This window comes from Gopherus evgoodei, unplaced genomic scaffold, assembly GCF_007399415.2.
Source record: "Gopherus evgoodei ecotype Sinaloan lineage unplaced genomic scaffold, rGopEvg1_v1.p scaffold_34_arrow_ctg1, whole genome shotgun sequence".
NCBI lineage: Eukaryota > Metazoa > Chordata > Testudines > Testudinidae > Gopherus > Gopherus evgoodei.
In genome coordinates this window covers 6,128,154-6,153,004 of record NW_022060016.1, presented here as the reverse complement: position 1 = coordinate 6,153,004, position 24,851 = coordinate 6,128,154, and the positions used below count along the sequence as shown (strand labels likewise).

At 42.4% G+C, this 24,851-nt stretch overlaps 2 protein-coding genes across 3 annotated transcripts in view; one reads left to right on the top strand and one right to left on the bottom strand.

Annotated features, from left to right (window-relative positions):
• LOC115641316 overlaps positions 1-24,851 on the top strand; it is a 627,798-nt gene that overhangs the window by 155,741 nt on the left and 447,206 nt on the right. Inside the window, 1 exon segment of the mRNA XM_030544363.1 lies at positions 1,980-1,999. Coding sequence (XP_030400223.1) covers positions 1,980-1,999 — 20 coding nt within the window.
• On the bottom strand, positions 5,652-17,197 carry LOC115641405 (bryoporin-like). Of its 2 annotated transcripts, XM_030544537.1 has the most exons (4): positions 17,063-17,197; positions 10,536-10,812; positions 8,513-8,870; positions 5,652-5,994 (listed from the first exon to the last, which is right to left on the bottom strand). In XM_030544537.1, exons 2-4 carry the CDS (start codon positions 10,634-10,636, stop codon positions 5,779-5,781), a joined length of 675 nt encoding a protein of 224 aa, XP_030400397.1. In that variant the 5' UTR covers positions 10,637-10,812; positions 17,063-17,197; the 3' UTR covers positions 5,652-5,778. The 2 variants fall into 2 exon arrangements, with proteins under 2 accessions (XP_030400397.1, XP_030400398.1); XM_030544538.1 differs by lacking the exon at positions 5,652-5,994 and having other exon boundaries at positions 7,884-8,870; positions 17,063-17,168.

Here is a 24,851-nt window from a genome sequence, read left to right as displayed (position 1 = left end):
CTGAACTTCTTTATAGTAAAAAAAATTTTAACTTAAGTTTAGCATTTTGGTAATTCCTTTGATGCTCTTTTTTTAAAGTTTCTTCCTTGCTGAGATTAATTTGATTTGTAAGATTTTAAAAGTGAGTCTTGTAGCAGGTTTTTTTTTTCTTCCTGCCCCTGATTTTGATGTATTGTGTTTTTACCACTGTGACTTGCTAGTAGAGCAGACTACTTACACTTAGGCCACGTCCAGACTAGGAATTAAAATCGATTTTAGATACGCAACTTCAGCTACGAGAATAACGTAGCTGAAGTCGAATTTCTAAAATCGAGGTACTCACCAGTCTGGACGGCGCTCCATCGATGTCCGCGGCTCTCCGTGTCGATTCCGGAACTCCGTTCGGATTGATGGAGTTCCGGAATCGATGTAAGCGCGCTCGGGGATCGATACATCGTGTCCAGACTAGACGCGATATATCGATCCCCGAGCAATCGATTTTAACCCGCCGATGCCGCGGGTTAGTCTGGACGAGGGCTTAAAGAGTAGTGTCCATCACCATCCCCCCTCTTTTGCACATTTGGTTTTGCAAAAGAATTGACATGTTTGGGGGTTTTTTTAGACCAAAGGAAGAGGTAGAGAAAAAGAAACATTTAGATACAGATTGTTATGAATAAGACACATTTATACTTGAAATATAGCTAGCCAAATTAACAGTTATTTTAGTCTTCTAAGTGACAAATTATTTAACATAGTATAATATTACATTAAAAAAGTCCCTTTTTCATATCAGGTGGTGATTTTCACTCAGATAATTCAACGACAGGAAATGAGTGTGTAACACACACAGAGTAGATTTAACATAATTCATAGTTTTAAGAAGCATGTACATTTAATCAACAGAACAAGTTAGCCATTACATAATAAATTTTCACCAAGATTTAACAGTGCACAATACAATTGCACATTTTAAAAAATACACTACAAGATAATTACAACCCTAAAGCCAGTTCCTTTTAGAATACAGCAGAATAGTTTTAGTAGCCGGTAATTGCTAAATTAGTCTTAATACACAAAAATCCAACATTAAAGTGGTCTCTAAGTAAAAATAAATGACTGAATTTAGACACAGATACATAATAATGAGGTGTTAGATTGAAAGAGAAAAAGCAAAGCATTTTAATACACTACATACTGCAGTACGATATTTCAGTTGTTTTCATAAGAGGTTACCTATCCACATTTTGCATAATTTGTGGAAGGTTCCTGCTTTACCATAGCTGTTTGTTTCATAACTCTCTCAACTTCTCTTTGACCTTGTAACGCCCTACTGGGTTTTCTAAGTTTGCTGTGGCTGAAATTTTTACTGATCTTATCTCTTGTGTTTTATAAACTGCAAGAGGAAGCTTTTTTTGTTTTTAGAACCATCAAGCAGCTGCTTGAATGCTTTTGTCTTCTTTTCCTGTTTAGTTTTGTCCTCTGCCTCTGAGTTACACAAAGAACAAGCAGAACCCCAGAAGCATTTCTTCGACTTTGTGTCCCATGCAAATAAAATGCTCCTCTGGTCAATTATATATTTATAAAGGACTTCATCATCCCACTCTCACTGGCCAAGTTTATTTCTATTTCTTTACAATCAGGTGTTCTGGTACTTCCCATTTCTTAGCATTCCACTATCAGTATGGTTTTGAATCTCATCTATTTCTTATGTGCCAAAAGTGCCTACTGACAGATGTGCTGGGTGTGTTGCAAGATCCACTTATATCTATAAGCAGCTAGAATAAACCTCTGCTTTGCCACTGCTTTACTTGTGTTTTGTGATTTCACATTATTAGCCCAACCTGCTCTGCCTTTTTATTGTTTTCCCCCTTTTTGCAATGTGTTTATAATGTCATGGTACATGATATGTACCAGTAACATAGGGGAAAGTAGGAGAGAAGTCCTGGAGGCCAAATTTAGGCTGCTAGGTGAGAGATTAAAGTCCAGGATCTCTGTGGGAGCATTCTCTGAAATGCTTCCAGTTCCACGCGCAGGGCCAGTTAGATGGGCAGATCTGCAGGGTATCAAAGCGTGGATGAGACAAGTGCATAGGGAGGAGGGATTGAGGTTTATTAGGAACTGGGTAACCTTTTGGAAAAGAAGGAACCTGTACAGGAAGGATGGGCTCCACCTAAGCCAAAGTGGAACAAGACTCTCGGTATGTAAAATTAAAAAGGTCGTAAAAGAGCTTTTACACTAAGGGCTGGGAGAAAGCAGACAGGTGCAGAGAAGCACATAGTTTGGACAGAGACATCCCTTAGGGGAGGATTTATTAACGGGGACTCTCTGTATCCCAGTAAAGAGGAGAGGATAGAAGTTGACAAAGTACCGAAAAACAAGTCAAATGAAGAAGAGTCCCATCCAATTACAGCACGGGAAGGCAGACAACTAAATATTGACCAATGTTATAAGTGCTTGGTTACAAATTCTAGAAGTTTAAATGCTAGGATGGGTGAACTTGAGTGCCTGGTATGAAATGAGGATACTGGTACAATAGGCATCACAAAAATTTGGTGGAATGATGATAGTGAATGGCACATAGTAATATCAGTGTACAAAATATGTAGGAATGACAGAGTAGGTCACCCTGGTGGGGGAATGACACTCACTATACATGAAGTAAGCATAGAGTTAAATATAGTAAAAATCTTAAATGAATCAAACAGTAACATAGAATCTATGGAGAGAAATTCCATTCTTGGTAAGAGAATAGCGATTGGAATCTTCTACCAACCACCTGACCAGGATGCTTACGGTGACTGTGAAAAGCTCAGGGAGATTAGAGAGGCTGCAAAAGCAGGAAACCCAATAATAATGGGGGATATCAACTATCCCCATACTGATGGGGGGAAGGAATAGTTCAGTGATTTGAGCATTGGCCTGCTAAACCCAGGGTTGGGAGTTTAATTCTTGAAGGGGGCCATTTAAGGATCTGAGGCAAAAATCTGCTTGGGAGATTGGTCCTGCTTTCAGCAGGGGGTTAGACTAGCTCTCCTCAGGTCCTTTCTAACCTTGATGTTCTATGACTGGGTATATGTCACCTCAGGACAGGATACAGGGATAAAATTTCTTGGCATCATTAATGACTGCTTCTTGGAGCAATTAGTCCTGGATCTCACAAGGAGAGAGGCAATTCTTGATTTAGTGCTAAGTAGAGCACAGGATCTGGTCCAAGAGGTCACTATATCACTCAGTAATAGCAACCATAATATAATTAAATTTAACATACCTGTAGAAGGGGGAAATATAAAAGGATCCCATACTAGTAGCATTTAACTTCAAAAAGGGGAACTACACAAAAATGAGGAAACTAGTTAAATGGAAATTAAAAGGGACAATCACAAGGGACAAACACCTGCAGACTATTTTAAAATGCCATAATAGAGGCTCAACGATGTGTATACTCCAAATAAAAAAATACAAAAAGAGGACCAAAAAAAATGCCACCAGGAGTAAACAACTATGTACAAGAAATGGTTAGAGGCAAAAAGACATCCTTCAAAAATTGGACGTCAAATCCTACTGAGAAAAACAGAAAGGAGCATAAGCTCTGGCAAGTCAAGTGTAAGAGTATAATTAGGAAGGCCAAAAAAAGAATGTGTAGGGCAACCAGCTAAAGACACAAAAACTAAGAACAATTTTTTTGTTAAGTACATCAGAAGTGGGAAGCCTGCAAACAATCAGTGGGGCCACTGGATGGTGGAGGTGCTAAAGGAGCAATCAAGGAAGAAAAAGTCCATTGCAATGAAGCTAAATGATTTTTTTTATTTTTTTGCACTGGTCATCACTGCAGAGGATGTGAGAGAGATTCCAACACTTCAGCCATTCTTTTTAGGTGACAGATCTCTGGAACTGTCCCAGAATGCTGAAGGAACTCAAATATGAAATTCCAGAACTGCTAACTATGGTATGTAACCTGCCCCATAAATCAGCCTCTGTCCAGATGGGTAGCTAATGTAACACCTACCTTTTAAAATGGCTCCAGAGGTGATCCTGGCAATTACGGTCCAGTAAGCCTAATTTGAGTACCAAACAATGTGATTGGAAACTATAGTAAAGAACAAAATTGTCACACACATAGATAAACACAATATGTTGGGGAAGAATCAACTCAACTTTTTAAAGGGCAATCATGCCTCACCAATCTATTAGAATTCTTTGAGGGGGCCTACAAACATGTAGACAAGGGTGATCCAATGGGTACAGTGTACTTGAACTGTTAGAAAGCCTTTGACAAAGTGACTCAACAAAAACTCTTAAACAAAGTAACAGAAATGTCCTCTCATGGGCTGGTAAGTGGTTAAAAGATACGAAACAAAGGGTAGGAGCTTCAGCCCCGAGTGGTGGGGCTCAGATTATAGGACCCCTGGGGCTAAAGCCCTTGGACTGCGGCCTCCCTACATGGGGCAATGGGCTCAGGCTTTGGGCCCCCCTCCACCCTGGGCTGTGGGGCCTGGGCTTTGGCCCCCTGCCAGGAACGGCAGGGCTCAGGTGGGTTCAGGGTTTGGTCCCCGCTCTTGGGGTCATGTAGTAATTTTTGTTATCAAAAGGGCGTCACGGTGCAATGAAGTTTGAGAAACCCTGATCTAGGCAAAGGGGTGAAAGTGAGTTGGTAAAGTTTGCAGTTGATACTAAATTATTCAAGATAATTAAATCTTGGGAGGGATAGCTCAGTGGTTTGAGCATTGGCCTCCTAAACCCAGGGTTGTGAGCTCAATCCTTGAGGGGACCATTTAGGGATCTGGGGCAAAAATCTGTCTGGGGATTGGTCCTGCTTTGAGCAGGGGATTGGACTAGATGACCTCCTGAGGTCCCTTTCAACCCTGTTGTTCTAAATCCAAAGCGGACTGCAAAGAGTTGCAAAGGAATCTCACAAAACTGAGTGACTAGGCAAACATAATTCAGTGTTGATAAGTGAAAAGTAATGCACACTGGAAAGCATAATCCCACATATACAAAAAAAAATGTGGGGTCTAAATTAGCTGTTACCATTCAAAAAAGAGATCTTAGAGTCCTCCTGGATAATTCTCTGAAAGCATCCGCTTAGTGTGCAGCTGCAATCAAAAATGGTAACAAAATGTTGGGAATCATTACAAAGGGATAGATAATAAGATAGAAAATATCACATTGCCGCTCTATAAATCCATGGTACACCCACAGCTTGAATACTGCGGGCAGAGGTGGCCGTCCCATCACAGAAAACATAAGTTGGAAATGGGAAAGGGCAACAAAAATGATTAGGGATATGGAACAGCTTCAGTGAGAGGAAAAGAGACAACGGAGGATATACCCAGGATAAAAAGAGACAATGGGGGGGGGGGATTGTGACATACCTAGGATACAATCTGGACTGATGAACTGCTGTGTCTCCTCACCTCTCTAACCTACAGTAGCCTTTTACACTGCTATTGTGTGAGTGCTGCAGCCAACCACTCACGAATTACACTGCGCAGGGACACAAGGAAACTCCCAGTCCCAAACTTTTCCCAGGTATGTGCGTCTTGTACTGCCGCGCACTCTCCTGGACAATACATGCTCATAGAAAGTCCGGCATTTATTAATAGAAAATGATATGCATAAATCCTGTTATCCCAAATGGAGTTTCCCCAAACCCTTCAATGCAAACACGCTGGTTTAGATTAAACAATAAAACAAGTTTATTAGCTGCGAAAGGATAGCCTTTAAGTGAACACAAGTAATGAGACACAAGTCAGAATTGGTTACAAGAAAAATAAAAGGAAAATGCAACTAATGCCTAACTTAACAAACTCGAATGAATTCAAAGCAAGCACTCTCACCACATGTTCCAGCAGTTCTACTGACTGAACTTTCAGTCAAGATCCCTCCCTTGGTCAAATGCTGCTCCCTTTGTTCTCCAGGTGTCCTGGGTGCTGTGGGCAGAGAGAAAAGGAAGAATGATCTGGGCCATCTGCCCTTCCTTCTTATTGTCCTTTCTCTTCTTTGAAGCATCTCCAGCTGAGGTTCAGGAGACAAAAAGACTGTGTGGATGGAAATGCCAAGCTATTTATTTCTAAGATGTAGAATTTTTTGGCTGCTCCCTAGACTTGGAATATTTCTTATTAACATCACGCAATGGAATCTTATAACTTTACATACAATGTTGCTACTCACATTTTATCAGGACAATCATGGGTGGCAGGTATCATAGGCAGGGGAAGGCTGTGACTCCCTAAACAGCCTGGCATGGCCCCACCCATGCTCCACTCCCAAGCTCCCTCCTGCCTGCTGTTCCCTTCCATGGCAGGCTGGGGTCTGCAGTGCACACAAGACCCCCTGGGCTAAGGCCATACCACACCATGCCGCCCATCCTCCCGGTGCTGGGACCATGGTGTCTGCCCAGGGCTCCAGGGCTGGGAGTGCTCTAGTCGCATCACCTGCCCTGCACTGGGGCTGGGGATGCTCCAGCCAGGCCGCCTACCTGGAACTGGGGGTGCATGAGAGGGCTGGGGGGGTGTGCTCCAGACTCCAGCAAAGGAGGGTGGCAGAAGGGTGGGGCCTCGGACAGAGGGGGAGGGGCTGGGGATAGCCTCCCGCAACATCATATTCACCCATGAGGAAAATATTGACCAGTGAGTTATGAGTTTTCAAATTTTGTACAAAGATTATTACAACAGTGTGAAAGGTGTGAATACAGGGTACAGACTGCCGCTGGAGTATCAAAGAGGTCTATAAAACCATGAATGGTTCAGAGAAAGCAAACAGGGAAGTAAAAGCAGCAAAGAGTCCTGTGACACCTTATAGACTAACAGACATTTTGGAGCATGAGCTTTCGTGGGTGAATACCCCCTTTGTCAGATGCATGTAGTGGAAATTTCCAGGGGCAGGTATATATATGCAGGCAAGCTAGAGAAAATGAGGTAGTTCAATCAGGGAGGATGAGGCCCTGTTCTAGCAGTTGGGGTGTGAAAACCAAGGGAGGAGAAACTGGTTCTGTAATTGGCAAGCCATTCACAGTCTTTGTTTAATCCTGAGCTGATGGTGTCAAATTTGCAGATGAACTGAAGCTCAGCAGTTTCTCTTTGAAGTCTGGTCCTGAAGTTGGTTTGCTACTTATATCCCATCTTTTTAGTTTATTAAGCTTAGACTGTGTTTTTGTGTATTTGCTATGTAATCTGCTTTGATCTGTTTGCTATCCCTTATAATCACTTCAAATCTATCTTTTGTTGTCAATAAACGTATTTTGTTTTGTCTAAAGCCAGTGTGTGGAAATCATAACCAGAAGCAGAAAGCTGTGTATATTCCTCTGCACATTGAAGAAGGGGATGAATTTCATGAGCTTACGCTGTACAGTTCCCTGTGCAGCGCAAGACAGTATAATTTTGGGTTTACCCTCCAGAGGGGAGTGTTCGCCTGAGTGCTGGGCAGTTCCTTAGCTTAAGCCTTCCCATGCAGAGCTGATCTCAGTGTCTGTGTATTGCTGCAGCTGGGTGTGTCCCTACTTGTGTGTGTGCTGGAAGGGACTTGGGGGCCTGTCTCAGCAGAACAGTGTAAGGGAGCCCAGGCTGGTGGATCAGGCAGGCTCAGTGGTACCCCAGTTCCAGGTTGCACCCTGGGGGGAACCCATCATACCTACTAGTCAAGATGGTCCGGGACACAACCCCATGCTCCGGGTATCCCTAAACCTCTGACTGCCAAAAGCTGGGACTGGACAACAGGGGATGAATCACTCAAAACTGCCCTGTTCTGTTCATTCCCTCTGAAGCATCTTGCACTGGGCTAGATGGACCATTGGGCAGATCCAGTATGGCCATTCTTATGTTATGATCTTATTGACTTATCCCTTTCTTTCGGATAACTTTTATTTAAGTTGCTTAGCCAATTCTATTTTACCTAGCAAGCACACATGCAATTAAAAACAACCTTATACAGCTATACCACAAGGCCATGCTCTTAAACATATTTCCAGTTACAAGAAGTTTAGCTCTTATTTGCTAATAATTCTATGTTATCTTTTTTAGCATTACTTTTTGCAAAGCTTTCTGGGAGTTTTATCACCATGATAAATGCTTAAACTTCAGGTCTTCATATGCCAACATCTGTTATTTCTGAGGTTAAAAAATAAGTAAGAAACAACAGTTTTTTTATAAAATGATGACAAAACCCTGGATGCCTGGATACTGCCCAGCTTGGGTAGAAAGACATGCCCTAGTCACTAAAAATAGCAGTATGGACACTGTGGCATGGGGGTCAGGAGGTCAGGTGAGAGTACACTTGGGTGACTAGCTCCTCCCACCACCCACACCACTCTGGCCATTTTTAGTGACTAACTCGAGCCAACCTAGCACATCGCTGTCTACTCAAGCTAGGAGAAAGAGAGTCACTATTTCCCACCAGCAGCCCCCTTGTCTGGCACATTGGGGCATTTCCGTGGGCTTGGGTCAGCTGGCTTGGCAGTGTAGGGCGGACAGGGATCTTTTTGCTCAATCTGCACTTGAATAACGGACTTATCTTTGCTGGACATGTTGGCCTTCACCTGGATCTCCTCATTGATCACCTCCAGTTGGCCATCCGTGACCTCGAGCTTCACTTTCTGGTAGGACTTGCATATATAGGGAGGGCCGTTGCTGTACATATAGTTGTAGAGGTGCTCCATGCTGTGGAAGTGCTTCCTGCCAGTGAAGATCTGGATGGCAAACTCAGAGCTGTAGAGTACACGGTCGAAGGGGTTGGAGAACATGATGGCCAGGGTGAAGATGTCGGACTCGTAGCTCAGCACCCCGACACTCCCACGGGCTGTGTAGCTTGTTTTCACAAACACGCTGCTCCCCGAAGAGCCAGGGGGGATGTGGGACACAGGCTCTATCATGGCCCGGCCACTGAAACAGTAAGTCCTAGAGGAAAACACCATGGGGTTCCTCATTACACAACATCCCGAACAATAATTAATAATTCCATCCCAGCAGCAGGGGAATCCTGACCCTAGGGGCTGGGGTGGGTCACAGCCCAGCCGCTCTTCTGCAGGGAGGACACACAGGTAGCTGGACAAGAGAGCACAACCCCACCTCAGCCAACCCCCAGGGCAGAGGTGTCTTTCCTGCATGACCAAGGCACAAGGTAGTGGAGATAAGGTAAGCAGGCAGGGCTGGCCCCCACTCTGTGACCTGACCTGGGTTCTGCCTCCCTCTCTGCCCTGCTCCCTGCTCACACAGCTGCAGCCTGCCGGGTGGGAGTGCCTGCTACAGAGCCTGGACTGAGGTGCTGGAGCCCAACAGCTTCCTGCAGGCTCCAGGATTGGGCAAGGGTGGAGCCCTCCAGCCTGGGAGATAGCAGCAGCCAGGCTGGATCTAAGGCAGGGGAAGAAGCCAGAGCTGATCCTCTGGGGCTGAACATGACAGAGCTGGGCATGGGAGTCACTGACTGTCACAGTTTTGTAGGGGGTCTCATCTGGGCTGGGTGTGTAATGATCTGTCAAGGGGAATTTAATATGGTTGAGGTGGGGGCTGGTTGGTGGAGTGACCTTCCTGTCAAAATTCCCCTCGGGGTTTTGATTTTGAATTTGTTTGTTATCACACAGTTTTGTTGCTAATGTGGATGAAATCCAGCTGGGGCTTGTAGACTTTTTTTTAATCAGATCTGTACTGGGTATCTAACAGAAGCTTTCTGTGTTATTTGATGTACAGACCAATGGGTTAATTAAAAAAACCCTTTGTTTCAATAAATATATTGGGCTACTTTGGGGCTAGTGTTTAAATGACTTTGGACTTTTAATGCAGTAGAAATCTGGCAACGCTGAAAGCGTTACATAGTCCTGCACATTATGTTATTAACTAAAGGGTTCAGAGCCATGCACAGACAGACACACACATCATACGGCTGTGTATGAGTGTGTGAGTACACGTGTACAAGAGTGTACATGTTTGTGTGACTATGTGTGAGTGTATACATGTGAGTGTACATGACAGACACATACATACATCTATGTGGAGGTGGTTATCAATGTGAAATAAATACACTGAACACCTTTATATTACATCATAGGCCTATCGCCATGTCACCTGCCCCCAGTCCATCTCCCTGGGACTTATTCAGACTTTCCGACCTCCCAAGAGGTTTCCAGCAGCCGTTTCCTCTCAAATCCCCTCCCGCCCACACAAAAGTGTGATTTCCCTCTAAACTCCCCTAATCCTAGTCCTGGACACATTACATAAAATGTCCTGACTGGAAGGTCCATTACGATCTTGTGCCTCTGCAGGGCTAGAAACAGCAAATTCAGCCCAGAGGGCAGCAGGATTTGTGGTGACCCAAAGGAACGTATATCACTCATCCAATATGTAGGGGAGAGAGAGGAGGTATAGATAGATAGATAGATAGATAGATAGATAGATAGATAGATAGATAGATAGATAGATAGATAGATAGATGGGGTGTATGGGGACGGATAGACAGACAGATATTCAGTAGCAGACACATACCCCACACCCTGGCACATCTGTATAGATACCAGCTGCAGGCTGACTTGGGAAGCCACATGGATGGGGCTATGGGAACCTGCTCACCTGGGGTACTCGAGGGTCACATCTCTGGTGTTGTTGGTTATCTGGATGCCCACACACCGGCCTGCACCCATGGGCGCAATCAGCTCTCCAACGTTAATCATCTTGCAGCAATGAGGGATCGTTCAGCAGCAGCTCCTGCAGAGCACCACCAGCCCCTCTCTGGGCAGAGCCAACTCACTGCCCTCCCAGGCCCCAGCCAAACCTTCAGGACCAGCACCAGCAGTGTGTGCTTCTTGCTAGCTGAGGTGCAGCGCACACTTTGTCTGTGGAGCAGGGTCTATAAACGACAGTGGCAGGATGTGAAAATCTCTAGTCATCGGGCTTTCTGCAAAAGGAAGCCCTGTCTAACCAAGGAGAGGGAGGGTCCTCATATTCGAGAAATAGAAATTGTTTTCTGGCAATCCACTGCTCCTGCTCCTTACACCACCCATATAGTGCAGGATGGGAGCCCAGGCATCTCTGCAGGCAGCCCAATAGGCAGTTACAGGGACAAAGCAAACCTGGTCCTGGACAGACATAGAGAATGGGATGGTGAATATGTTCATGCTATTATCGAAATCAATGTGGCAGCTACACCTGGGTCCTGTGTGCAGAAAAGGAGAAAAATGATGCAGGAAACAGAAAAACTCATGTACAAAGGGAGCTTGGAAAGACAGGGGTAGTCCTTGCTGGATCCATAGGCATAACTAGCAGTGTGAACCAGAGGCTGTGAACCAGAGTAGGCCTGGCCTTGGCAGAATAGCAACACACCAGGTATTGGCTAACCACGTAAGCCTGTTCCTGACTGAGGTGTATGGTACAGGAACGCCCAGAGTTCTCAAGTAACTACATACATAGACCCCTCTTTCAGAGATGGTACAGGAATGCACCCACCCTTCATAAAATAAGGATGGGATGACAGGACAATGGATGGGGATGTTTGTTTGAACTCACTGGTACAAGGTGGAGGGTTGGTAACTAGCCACATCTGGCATGGAACACGTAACTTGTTTGTATCAAGGGTAGAAAAAAGGAAGTCATAGGTGGGGCATCTTTGGTCAGCCAAGGGGGCAGCATACTGGTGCATTGACTGGGGCATGGGTCACTTGCAGGTTTAAAAGAGTGTAAATGGTGGATTCCCTGTAACTTGAAGTCTTTAATTCATGATTTGAGGACTTCAGTAACTCAGCCAGAGGTTAGGGGTCTGGTACAGGAGTGAATGGGTGACGTTCTGTAGCCTGTGATATGCAGAAAGTCAGAGATGATCACGATGGTCCCCTCTGGCCTTAAAGCCTATGAGGCTACAAAACCGAACTGGTACCATTGGCGTGGGCATACATGTGTTCAGGTACTTGTAACCGTGAAGCAAGGGCACTAGGACCGTACTTCGTCGACAATAAACCTTTGCTACCAAACCGAGCCTGTGGTCTCTGTTAATTAGTCACATCAAGGTCTGCTGACTTAGTAGGCTGCTCTCTGCTTGTGCAGCTGACACTGGAGCTCCACGAACAGCAGCACCGAGCAGCTGTAAGAGCTTATCTCATCGACTTTTCTCACTGGAAACTCTCCGCTAGGGTAGAATCAGACAGAGGAACACATTTTACTGGCCAAGTGTTCCAAAGATGTTTACAGAAGTTGGGAATGCAACAAAAATTGTACATTCCATACAGACCTCAATCATTAGGGATGCTAGAGAGAACAAATTGCACCATCAAACTAATGCCCAGAAACTGGTAGATGGTAGCGGATGCAATTGAAATACTCTGATTCCACTCATTTTAATGGCATTCAGGGAAACTCTTGCTGCCTCCAGAGATCATATACCCTTTGAGGTTATGACTGAGCAAACCATGTGAATTCCAAAGCATCTTCTGTGGCATGCCAGTGGCACATAGATAGAGGGAGTCAAACTGGAAACTTATCTGCAAGCCTTACAAAAACATTTGATTCAGGTTCTCTTGCAGGTAGCTGTTAAATTGGGAAAATCCAAACGGAAGGTAAAAGGTTATTTTAATAAAGGTCAAAGAGAGAATGCTTGGAAAATTGGAGATCAGGTGGTCATACGCTATACCAGAACACAATTTATGTAACCAATGAACTTGGAAACACTATATTATGAATAGATTCAGGGCCTCTGTATACAGAATCAGAAACAAAAAAAATGTAAATAAATTCTATCATGTTAATAGAATTAAAGCTGTGCCAGAAAAGAAATATTTTTCCACAGGCAGAGGAACCAGAGATGTTAACAACGAAAGAGGAAGTAAAGGATCAGAGAGATTGGGAAAAGAAAGAAAAATGCATGACTTAACAACAATGATACTGTATTACTGCCTTAACACTGCACTTCAAACCGAACAGACAGTTCCAGTACAACAAGAAACAAGAATAGTCAAGACAAATCAGGATTTTATGTTGGAACTGAACTCAAACTTGCCAATTGAGTCTCAGGATGCAAAGATAACAGTGATCTGGGCACAAGAACAAATACAATCACATGAAGGATTGAAAGATGAACGCTCTTCAACTGAAATTTTCTTTGAATGGAATTATCAACCAGCACAAGTACAATTTATAACTAAGTCATGGGATAAAACACTGTTTTCAACATGGAATAATAGTACAACTTTGAAAATACATATGGAGCAGAGTCATACATCAGGTTTGTACAGACTGGGATTACATCTAGTATTGAAGGATAAGTGAAAATTTGTATTGTGCAAAGATATTCTACTGAAAGTTCCCCCGCACACACACCAAAAAAAAATCTTAAAGGAAGATACGTGCATTATTAAAAAAAAAAAATTGGTCAAATATTTCTTCCAATCACTCATAACAAATTTTATCAAAAGGTTAAAAGGGTAATAGTATCATATATTAGGGTTGGAAGAGACCTCAGGAGGTCATCTAGTCCAACCCCCTGCTCAAAGAAGGACCAACACCAACTAAATCATCCCAGCCAGGGCTTTGTCAAATCAGGCCCTAAAAACCTCTTAGAACAGAGATTCCACCACCTCCCTAGGTAACCCATTCCAGCGCTTCGCCACCCTCCTAGTGAAATAGTGTTTCCTAATATCCAGCCTAAACCTTTCCCCAGGACTGGCGTCAGTGTTTTTGGCGCCCTAGTCGCACGGCCATTTCGCCGCCCTGTGCGCTGGTCCCGCAGCTCCGGTGGACCTGCCACAGGCGTTCCTGCAGAGGGTCCGCTGGTCCCATGGCTCTGGTGGAGCTGCCGCAGGCATGCCTGCGGAAGGTCCACCAGAGCCGCAGGACCAGCGGACCGTCCGCAGGAACGCCTACGGAAGATCAACCGGAGCCGCCTGCTACCCCCCCGGCAAAATGCTGCCCCCCAATAATCCTGGCGCCTTAGGTGATTGCCTAGGTCACCTAATTGGAAGCGCCGGCCCTGCCTCCCCCACTGCAACTCGAGATCATTGCTCCTTGTTCTGTCATCTGCTGCCACCACTGAGAACAGCTGAACTCCATCCTCTTTGAAACCCTCCTTCAGGTAGCTGAAGGCTGCTATCAAGTTCCCCCTCACTCATCTAAGCCCAGTTGCCTCTGCCTCTCCTCATAAGTCACGTGCCTCAGCCCTCTGATCATTTTTGTTGCCCTCTGCTGGACTCTCTCCAATTTGTTCACATCATTTCTGTAGTGGGGGGACCAAAACTGGATAAAATGCTCCAGATGTGGCCTCACCAGTGCCGAACAGAGGGGAATAATCACTTCCTTCGATCTGCTGGCAATGCTCCAATTAATGCAGCCCAATATGCCATTAACCTGCTTGGTAACAAGGGCACACTGCTAACTTAATCCAGCTTCTCATCCACTGTAATCCCCAGGTTCTTGTCTGCAGAACTGCCGCTTAGGCACTCGGTCCCCAGCATGTAGCAATGCCTGGGATTCTTCCATCCTAAGTGCAGGACTCTGGACTTGTTCTTGTTGAATCTCATCAGATTTCTTTTGGCTCAATCTTCCAGTTTGTCTAGGTCACTCTGGACCCTATCCCTACCCTCCAGTGTATCTACCTCTCCCCCCAGCTTAGTGTCATCCGCAAACTTGCTGAGGGTGCAATCTATCCCATCATCCAGACCATTAATAATGTCAAACAAAACCAGCCCCAGGACCAACCTCTTTGGCACTCTACTTGATATTAGCTGCCAACTAGACATCAGGCCATTGATCACTACCCAATGAGCCTGATAATCTAACTGTCTTTCTAAACATCTTATAGTGCATTCATCGAGCCCATACCTTTTTAACTTACTGGCAAGAATATTGTGGGAGACTGTATCAAAAGCTTTGCTAAAGTCAAGATATATCACATCCACTGCTTTCCCCATATTCACAGAGCCAGTTATCTCATCATAGAAGGCAATCAGGTTGGTCAGGCATGACTTGCCCTTGGTGAATCCATATTGACTGTTCCTGATCACCTTCCTCTCTTCCAACTGCTTCAAAATGGATTCCTTGAGGACCTGATCCATGATTTTTCCAGGGACTGAGGTGATGCTGTAGTTCCCTGGGTTCTCCTTCTTCTCCTTCTTCCCTTTTTTAAAGATGGGCACTTTTTTCCAATCATCCAGGACCTCCCCCAATCGCCACAGATTTTCAAAGAAAATGGCCAATGGCTCTGCAGTCACATCAGCCAACTCCCTCAGCATCCTCGGATGCATTAGATCTGGCCCCATGGACTTGTGCATGTCCAGCTTTTCTAAATAGTCCTTAACCAGTTCTTTCACCATTGAGGGTTGCTCACCTCCTCCCCATACTGTGCTGCCCAGAGTAGCAGTCTGGGAGCTCCCCTGGTCTGTGAAGACCAAGGCAAAAAAAAGCATTGAGTACATTAGCTTTTCCCACATTGTCTGTCACTATTTTGCCTCCCCCATTCATAAAGGGGCCCAAGTGTTCCCTGACCTTTTTCTCTGTTGCTAACGTACCTATAGAAACCCTTCTTATTACCCTTCACATCCCTTGCTAGCTGCAACTCCTGTTGTGTTTTGGCCTTCCTGATTACACCCCTGCATGCAGGTAAGAAACTTGTTCTTAAATATAACATAAAAGCAAATGAGCAAATGTATTTTGTAAATTGGAAAAAAAAACCCTCCCTTAATTAAGGAATCCAGGTGGGAGGATATAAATCATATTACAAGGGAAGGTAAATCTTCACCAAAAAGGAATGGAATCCCATACGGATTATGGAAAAACAAAACCAAATGTCAAAGCTCAGTAGAAAAATGGAGCATTGGTCATATGTAACCTAAATAATGAAAATAAAGGAGAATATGAAGCTTGTATCCAAATTAAGTCATTGGATAGTGGAAAAGTTATTAATAAATATATTAAAGTAAAGGTACAAGCAATAGTCATGAAAAAGGATTAGGATTCACAGAACCCTGTGAAATGTCCAGTTCTACAAGAAGGCCCTGTTAGTGGTCTCATAGCTTCATCTATACCAGAGGTATTACTCAATTGAGTACAGTTTATTCATATCCCCGTTGTATTAATTTTATCTAATTGGTAAATGAGTGAATTTAGTATTGTAAGGATATTAAGGTTGCATCTTCCTTTTCATAGGTAAGTTTACTGCTTATCAACAACAAGTACAGACTATTACCAATTTAGGTATTAAGATATAAACCAACCTTTATGTTTCCAGAAGAAAAGAAAGAATTAATCCCTTTTAAAGTTTTAAACACTATCACAGGTTAGTAGTAATAGACTCGATAATATTCATCACCATGTAGTTTTGACAGATTTCCATACCCCTTTTAGGGCTTATGTCCCGCCTTCCCACCTCCTGTTTCCGTTGGCACGAAAGTGTGGCGCCCTCAGCCGTTTTGAAAAAATGTGTGTGTGTATGTGTTTGACTAGGGGAAGTGTTGTGTATGTTTGTGCTTGGGTACATGGAGAGAAAAAGGTTGAAAAAAGACTGTGAGAGAGTGTTAAGAGGAAAAAAGAAAGTTTGAGTAAGGTTTAGAGGAAAAAAAGGAAATTTGAAAGAAGAGAGGTAAGTTATTGAAGAAAAGAGGCTGGTTATGAAAGAACAGAAAGATAGAACTTTAAAAAAAGGAAATATTTGTTTTTGAAGGGCTAGTTTAAGAAAAAAGTTAAATAATATTGAAAACTAGGTTGAAAAAGGGAAACGCAAAACCTGTTTGGGAGCCCAGGGTAAAAAGAGTAAATAATAAGGCATTGAAACTATTGAAACCAATATAGGTTAAGAAAAAAGCATTAAAAACATTAAAAACTAGGTTTAAAAGGGTAATTTACTAAAGCAAAACCTGTTTTGTAAGCACACGGCCAAAAACTATAAAGGGGTACTAAGAAAAAAGCATTTAAAATGATTAAAAACTAAGTTTAAAAAGAGAATTTACAAAGGCAGGACCTGTTTGGTAAGCACAGGGTAAAAAAGTGAATAAAAAAGCATTGAAACTATTCAATACCAGTGTAGATTAAAAAAAAAAGAGCCCCCTTTGCAAAGGGCAAAGATAGACAGCACACAGTTGAGTCAAAGAGAGAGAGAGAGAGAGAGAGAGAATTTTTACCTTTGCAGTCTTTCTGTAGAATGAGGCAACTTTTCTGGTTCAGACCCTCTCAGACTTGTTATCGCTGCCTTTGGATCGGCCCAATCAGAGGTGGTTTTACAACAGAGTCATAGAATTCATTTTCCTGAACCAATCCTAGAGTCCCAAGATTTTAAACAAGAGCCAACCCCCTTCTTCCCCCCACCCCTTGCCACTTTTCTCTCTCCTCCCTTCCTTTTAACTGTTTTATTCTTATCTAAAGAAACAGACCCCCCAGCATTTTTCCACCATGTAGCCCTTTTACAGGGTTATTTTAATAAAAGTTAAATCCATAAGCTTTTAGTAACACACCATTTTTTAAAGCTTTTCCCCTAGGTTTTAAACTAACGGGTTATTTTTTTAGTAAAAACTATGTGAAGCTGCAGCAAAGCTCCTGTTAGCAAAGCAGCCTCTGTGAGTCAGTGGATCAGAGAAAAGGAGTTTGCTTCTTTACCTGCTTTTTAACAAACACAGGCTAAAGTTACCTTAAGTTTTGCAACGGGATAGTGACTCGAAAAGACAAAGCTAAAACACAACCCTTTTGTATGTGTTGTAATAAAAAAAGAGCAGGCAGAAGCACCCCAGACCCAAACCCACAAAACCCTTACTAAAAAAAGTTTCCCCCAAGGTTTTTAGTGAAAACCAAGCAGCCTGAAGACACATTTCTTTATTTAACTCCCTTGGCATACGTGTTTCAATGAAAAAGAGCAGGCAGAGGGATTTTTATGAAAGTTAAAACCATAAGCTTTTAGTAACAAGCAATTTTTAAAAGTTTTTCCCTAGGTTTTAAACTAATGGGTTATGTTTTAGTAAAAACAATGTGAAGGTTCAGCAAAGCGCCTGTTAGCAAAGCAGTCTCTGTGAGTCAGTGGATCAGAGATAAGAAGGCTGCTTCTTTTTCAAACTTTTTAACAAACACAAGTTAAAATTACATTGAGTTTTGTAAAGGGATAATGACTGAAAAACCTAAAACACATCGCTTTTATATGTGTTGTAATAAAAATTATGCAGAAGCACCCTAGGTTTAAAGCCCCAGGTTTTTAGTAACAGACGGTTTATAGTCCCCTTATTTTGTAAAGCAGTGGATTAGAGAAAAGAAGAAAGTTGCTTCTCTCCTCAATTTTTAACAAAGAGAGGTGAAAGGCTTTTAAGGGAATAAACACTTGAAAAGACATGCCTAAATGAAGACACATTTCTTTATTTACCCCCCTTGACATAAGTGTTTCAATAGAAAAGAGCAGGCAGAAGCACCCCAGGTTTTTAGTAACAAACAGTTTAGAAACCCCTGATTTTGTAAACCAGTGGATTAGAAAGACAAAGAAGCAAAGTGCCTGTTAGCAAAGCAGCCTCTGTGAGTTAGTGGATCAGAGATAAGAAGGCTGCTTCTGACCCAAACTTTTTAACAAACACAAGTTAAAGTTACATTACGTTTTGCAAAGGGATAATGACTTAAAAAGACAAACCTAAACCACGTCCCTTTTGTATGTGTTGTAATAAAAAAAAGAGCAGGCAGAAGCATCCTGGGCTTAAAACCCCAGGTTTTTAGTAACAGACTGTTTATATACCCCTTATTTTGTAAACCAGTGGATCAGAGAGAAGTTTGTTTCATTCCCCACTTTTTAACAAACAGAGGTGAAAAGCTTGTAAAGGAATAAAACACTTGAAAAGACAAGCCTACCTGAAGACCCATAACCTTCATTTAGCCCCTTAGGCATAGGTGTTTCAATAACATGTAAGTTCGCAGAAACAACCCAGGCTTAAAAACACAGAAAGCCTGTTTATGAAAGTTTTCCCCTAGGTTTTAGGCTAGCAATGGGCATTTTTTAGTAAAAACAATGTGAAGCTGCAGAAAATCAGCTGTCAGCAAAAACACCGTCTATGAGTCAGTGGATCACAGAGAAGGATGCTTCTGACCCAAACTTTTTAAACAAATACAAGATAAAGTTACCTTAAGTTTTGCAAAGGGATAATGACTCGTAAAGACAAACCTAAAACACAACCCTTTTGTATGTGTTGTAATAAAAAAATAACAGTGAAGACACAGTCCTTTGGTATAGGTGTTTGAATAAAAAAGGAGCATGCACAAACAGTCTAGGGTTATAAAAGTAATGTATAGTGACCAAGAAAAAGGTTTTCCCCCTAGGTTTTAGACTAGCACTGTTTATTTTTTAGTAAAAACTGTGAAGCTGCAGCAAAGCCCTGCCCTGCTCTTATCTAAACAACTAGGACCCTGTAACAAAAGCTGAACAACACATGCTATAAACCATTTCAAAACGTGCTTTTTGAAGTAATGTCTAAAACCCCCTCTTCTTAACGTATTAAATAAACACATGAAATAACAAACCTACCTGAAGACACATTCTTTATTTGTAGGGGTGTTTCAATTAAAAAAAGAGCATGCAGAAGCATCCCAGACCTAAACCCACAAAACCCTTACTAAGAAAAAGTCCACCCCCCCACAAGGTTTTTAGTGTGAACCACTTGAAATAGCCTTTTGAAGGTAGTGGATTAGAAAAGAAGACCCTTTTGAAAAACAGGCTACCTGAAGACACTTTTTTTTATTTAGCCCCCTCGGCATAAGTGTTTCATTAAAATGTAAAAGAGCACTCAGAAGCACCCCAGATTTAAAACCCCTGATTTTTAGTAACAGACAGTTTATATACCCCTTATTTTGTTAACCATTGTGTTGCAGGCACAGAGGGTGCCCGAGGCAAGCAACAGTGGTTTGTTGCCCAGAGTGCGAAGCGCCAATGAACACACACCAGGGTGGAGAAGCAAGCAAAGTTTATTTGAGATCTCAAAGCCGTGCAAGGAGACGAACGCCTCAAATCATGCACCACTACACAAGCGGCTTTTCCCTTTTTATAAGTTTTTTTTTCTCTTTCTTCCCCCCACTCTCCTCCTCCTCCTTCCTCCTCCTGTAGCAGTTACATAAGCGCGGGTGCATTAAGTAATCTTGGCCGCGGCAGCTCGTTAGTAAGTTTTCCTTCTGCAAGTTATCTTGTCCGTCTGCTAAAGGTGCACAGGCCTTATCAGCACTGCTTTAGACCGGTTTTAGCTGTGCTGCAACTGAGAACTTACTGTTACACATTTAATTTCACAGCTGCTAGCTTTCTAGATCAAGTAGAGTTCAACATGGAGGAGCTTTGGTTCACTGAGGCCTAGATTTATGCCTAGTGACACCAACAATTGGATCAGAGAGAAGAAGATTGCTTCTTTACCTGCATTTTAACAAAGAGAGGTGAAAGGCTCGGAAGGAACAAACAGTTGAGAAGACAAGCCTACCTGAAGACCCATAACCTTCATTTAGCCCCTTAGGCATAGGTGTTTCAATAACATGCAAGTCCGCAGAAACAACCCAGGCTTAAAAACACAGAAAGCCTGTTTATAAAAGTTTTCCCCTAGGTTTTAGGCTAGCACTGGTCATTTTTTAGTAAGGACAGCAGGCTTTTGCAGCACAGCAGCAGTCAGCAAAAACAGCCTCTGTAAACCAGTAGATCAGAGATAAGAAGGCTGCTTCTTTTTCCTGTTTTTTAACACATACAAGTGAAAGTTTTATTAAGTTTTGTAGAGGAATATGCATTTTAAAAGCAAGCCTATATAAAGACAGAGCCCTTTATTTAACATTTTTACATGCGTGTTTTAATTAAAAAGAGGGCATGCAGAAAACACGCCAGAGTGAAAACCACAGAACCTTAGTAACAGCTAGTTTATATCCCTCTTATTTTGTAATCCAGTGGATTAGAGAGAAGTTTATTTTCCTTCCCATATATTTGAAGCATTATGTTTTTGTAAAGTTTATTATGAAAAAGAAGTATTGCCTGAGCTGTAACAAAACAAGGTCCCTCTTAGGGATATTTTGCAGAACTTTTTCAACCTAGTTTTCAATATTATTTAACTTTTTTCTTAAACTAGCCCTTCAAAAACAAATATTTCCTTTTTTTAAAGTTCTATCTTTCTGTTCTTTCATAACCAGCCTCTTTTCTTCAATAACTTACCTCTCTTCTTTCAGATTTCCTTTTTTTCTCTAAATCTTACTCAAACTTTCTTTTTTCCTCTTAACACTCTCTCACACTTTTTTCCAACCTTTTTCTCTCCATATACCCAAGCACAAACATACACAACACTTCCCCTAGTCAAACACATACACACACACATTTTTTCAAAATGGCCGTCGGCGCCACACTTTGGCACCAACATCATTTTCCCCCTCTCTTTTTGATTCCACCATGTGCTGTCTATCTTTGCCATTTGCAAAGGGGGCTCTTTTTTTTTCTCTTTTTTACCCTGTGCTTACCAAACAGGCTCTGCTGCAGAAATGCTTTTCTCTTAACCTACATTGGTATTGAATAGTTTCAATGCTCTTTTATCATGTGCTTACCAAACAGGATTTGCCTTAGTAAATTCCCTTTATAAACCTAGTTTTCAATATTATTTAACTTTTTTCTTAACCCACCCTAATATTTAATACACTTTTTACATTTATCTCAATTTTCTATTCTTTACCATCATCTCTCCTTACTTAAACTCACTAAAAATCTCTCTTTTTTCAAACTAACCCTTTAAAAGCAAAAATCTTTCTATTCTTTCATAACCAGTCTCTTTTCTTCAATAACTTACCTCTCTTCTTTCAAATTTCCTTTTTTTTCCTCTAAACCTTATTCAAACTTTATTTTTTCCTCTTAACACTCTCTCACACTCCTTTTTTCAACCTTTTTCTCTCCATGTACCCAAGCACAAACATACACAACACTTCCCCTAGTCAAACACATACACACACACTTTTTTCAAAATGGCTGACAGTGCCACACTTTCACGCCAACGGAAGCGGGGGGTGGGAATGTGGGACATAAGCCCTAAAAGGGGCATGGAAACCTGTCAAAACTACATGGTGATGAATACTATCGAGTCTATTACTACTCAGGTTTATTTAGTACAAAAGTGCTAATTTGAAATAAGGTTCATGTTAAAAGAATCATAAAGCATATCAATTATGTGAGTCAGGAAAATGCTTACAAAAGTAATTGACCCCATGTTGAAGGGAATTTATGGCTTAGCAAGTGAAAAATGATATACAGTGTGTAATATGCATAAAATAACCAAATTGTTTAATGAAACTCAGAAGATTAATCAATCGATAAAATTTAATAATGATCAGAAAAAAAAGCATTAACTTGGAAAAGAAATTATTTGTTCATTATAAGATGAATATGTAATAGATATATTGATTATACCTGATAATTCTTGGAACTAAGAGAAATTACCCAAATTAATCAGAGATCAACAAATTTTGAATTGGCATTGTCCACATTGTATTAAAAAAAATGGAGGAGAGAAAGTCAAATGCCAAACCAAATATAAAAAAAAATAACATTTGGTTCAATTAGAAACTTGGGATCTGTGACACCACCTCCAAATCATGACATGTTTATTTAAGCAAAACCTGTGACATTTTACAATCCTTATATGTCTCATTCACATTATCATTGCTCGGCCATACAAATAAGGAGGTGTTTGATCAATTAGCTGTCCATTCCATAGACCACCCATCTATCAGTAATGTATGCAAATCCCTTTGCTGGTGGTGTATCACCAAAATGCCCAAACATGGAAAGTCCCACAGATTGCTTGTTGCTCTCAAAAGGGGCATCAATGGATCTGTGCGTATAATGTGTTTGAGGTAAAGACCCCACTGTGTGGCCTGCTGGAAAGGTACCAATGACAACGCAACACTGATATCATGCCCAGTGTAGCTAACCGAAAGAAGATCTCTTATGGAATGTGTGGGCTGTGACAGAATGTAACAGTGCTGTGTAGTAACTTATTACAAGAAATTATATTATGATCATCTTAGATGTATGGTCACAAATCCAATTACATACTGATGGTACGTAATTGTCCCAGGTTACTCATTGGGGGCTCGAGCCAGTTTTGTGTTGCATTGTTGAAAAGGAACCCCTAGATTTTGAATCTGGCTTTGGTTGTTTCTGACTCTGACTGGCAGAAGTGTCACATCTAAGAGGTCTGCTCTAGGGATTATTTGTTGAAATTCTCTGGCTTGGGTTATACAAGAGGTCAAACTAAATGAACACAGTGGCCCCTTCTGGCCTTAGTATCTGTACATTCCTCAGGTAACTACACCTGGGACTCCCTTGTGGTCTCCTGGAGGGCATTACACTTATGTCTCAGGCCTCTAAACATCACCTTTCTCAGGGCTGGGCCCTACATCCCTTTCTCTTCAAATCTGTGTTTTAGGTAGTAGACTCCCTGCAATTCCATGTGATTAACCCTGGAGGCCTGACTTCAGTCCAGCTTCTGTAGTTCTGTTCTCCTAGGGCAATGACAGGGTTAACCAGTGATCAACCAGCCTCCCTATGGCAAAGCACTATTTATGCAGAACAAAAGCATTCCAGAGAAAACAGATCTCAAAAACAATAAACCGCTGATACACATGCCTAGCTTCCCAGCTGTCACCATATTCCATCTGGGGACCCTGGTAGGTTCCAGAGATTCTTCAGGTCCCCTCTGCAGATCCTGTTCCTCTTGGTCACAGTCTCCTGTCAGTGCTTGGATCGAGTGTCAGCGAGAACCACCTTTCTCCTGACAGCAGGGTGGTCATTTTATGTAGTTCTCAGTGTTTTGTTTGCCAGTCCTCTTGATCCCGGCCAAATCAGTCCATGCAATTTCCTCCAAGTCCCCAGACTTGTTACCTGCCCACAAATTTGCATCCACAGTGATTTTAAATACTACAGGAAACTCTAGCTCCTCTGTCAAGCCAGGAATCCAATCTTGAGCTGTCCCGTGCATATAACCTTTACCAAGCTGCAATAGTATTTGAGTATTTCATGGATCCATTTGGATTTACTCTAATTTTATACTTCAGAAGATACAAATATAGTTTGCCCCCAAATGTTCACCTTCCTGTTCCCCAAGCATTGTCCATCGTGTGCATTGAATGAGGCAGAATCCTACAGACAATATAGCATGAGATTGTGTCATTACAGACAATGAGCTGGATACTGATCACACTGGCAGCAGTTTTACCACAGTGTGACTCCAGTGAATTACTCCTGATCTGCTGTGCAATTGAGAGGACAGTCAGGTCTTATACTCTAATTCATACCCTACCCAGGGCTGCTGAAACAATTTTTATAGTGGGGATGCTAAGAGCCATTGAACCAAACTGTAAACCCTATATATGATAGAAACCATTTCAAGACAAGGTGCTGCAGCATCCCCAGCACCTATACTCTACCCTCTCTGTGCATCCCTCACAGATTGGTCAGGAATTTCCCAGAATCAGCCTTGATCTCTCAATGGCTATTGAAAATCACCGGGGAAATTTTAATAGACTCATAGAATAGAATATCGGGGTTGGAAGAGACCTCAGGAGGTCATCTAGTCCAACCCCCAGACAGATTTTTATCCCAGTTCCCTAAATGGCCCCCTCAAGGATTAAACTTACAACCCTGAGTTTAGTAGGCCAGTGCTCAAACCACTGAGCTATCCCCTCCCCAAGCCAAAGTTCAGTTGGTGGTGCAGCTGGGCTAAGGCTGGCTCCTTACCTGGCTCCATGTGGCTCCCAGAAGCAGCCACCAGGTCCGACTCCTAGGCACAGGGGCACCCACAGGGTCTTTGTGCACTGCCCCTGCCTTGATGCCAACTCCACAGCTCCGATTGGCTGAGAACTGCAGCCAATGGGAGCTACGGGGGCAGTACCTGCAGGAAGGGACAACGTGTGGAGCTGCCTAGCTGCCCCTGAACCTAGGAG

Coding starts and splice junctions, on each gene's coding strand:
- LOC115641405 (XM_030544537.1), bottom strand. CDS start 10,636: ATGATTAACGTTGGAGAGCTGATTGCGCCCATGGGTGCAGGCCGGTGT. Junction 8,871..10,535: donor GTGACCCTCGAGTACCCCAG/GTGAGCAGGTTC, acceptor GTTTTCCTCTAG/GACTTACTGTTTCAGTGGCC. Junction 5,995..8,512: donor TGATCAATGAGGAGATCCAG/GTGAAGGCCAAC, acceptor CCTGAACCTCAG/CTGGAGATGCTTCAAAGAAG.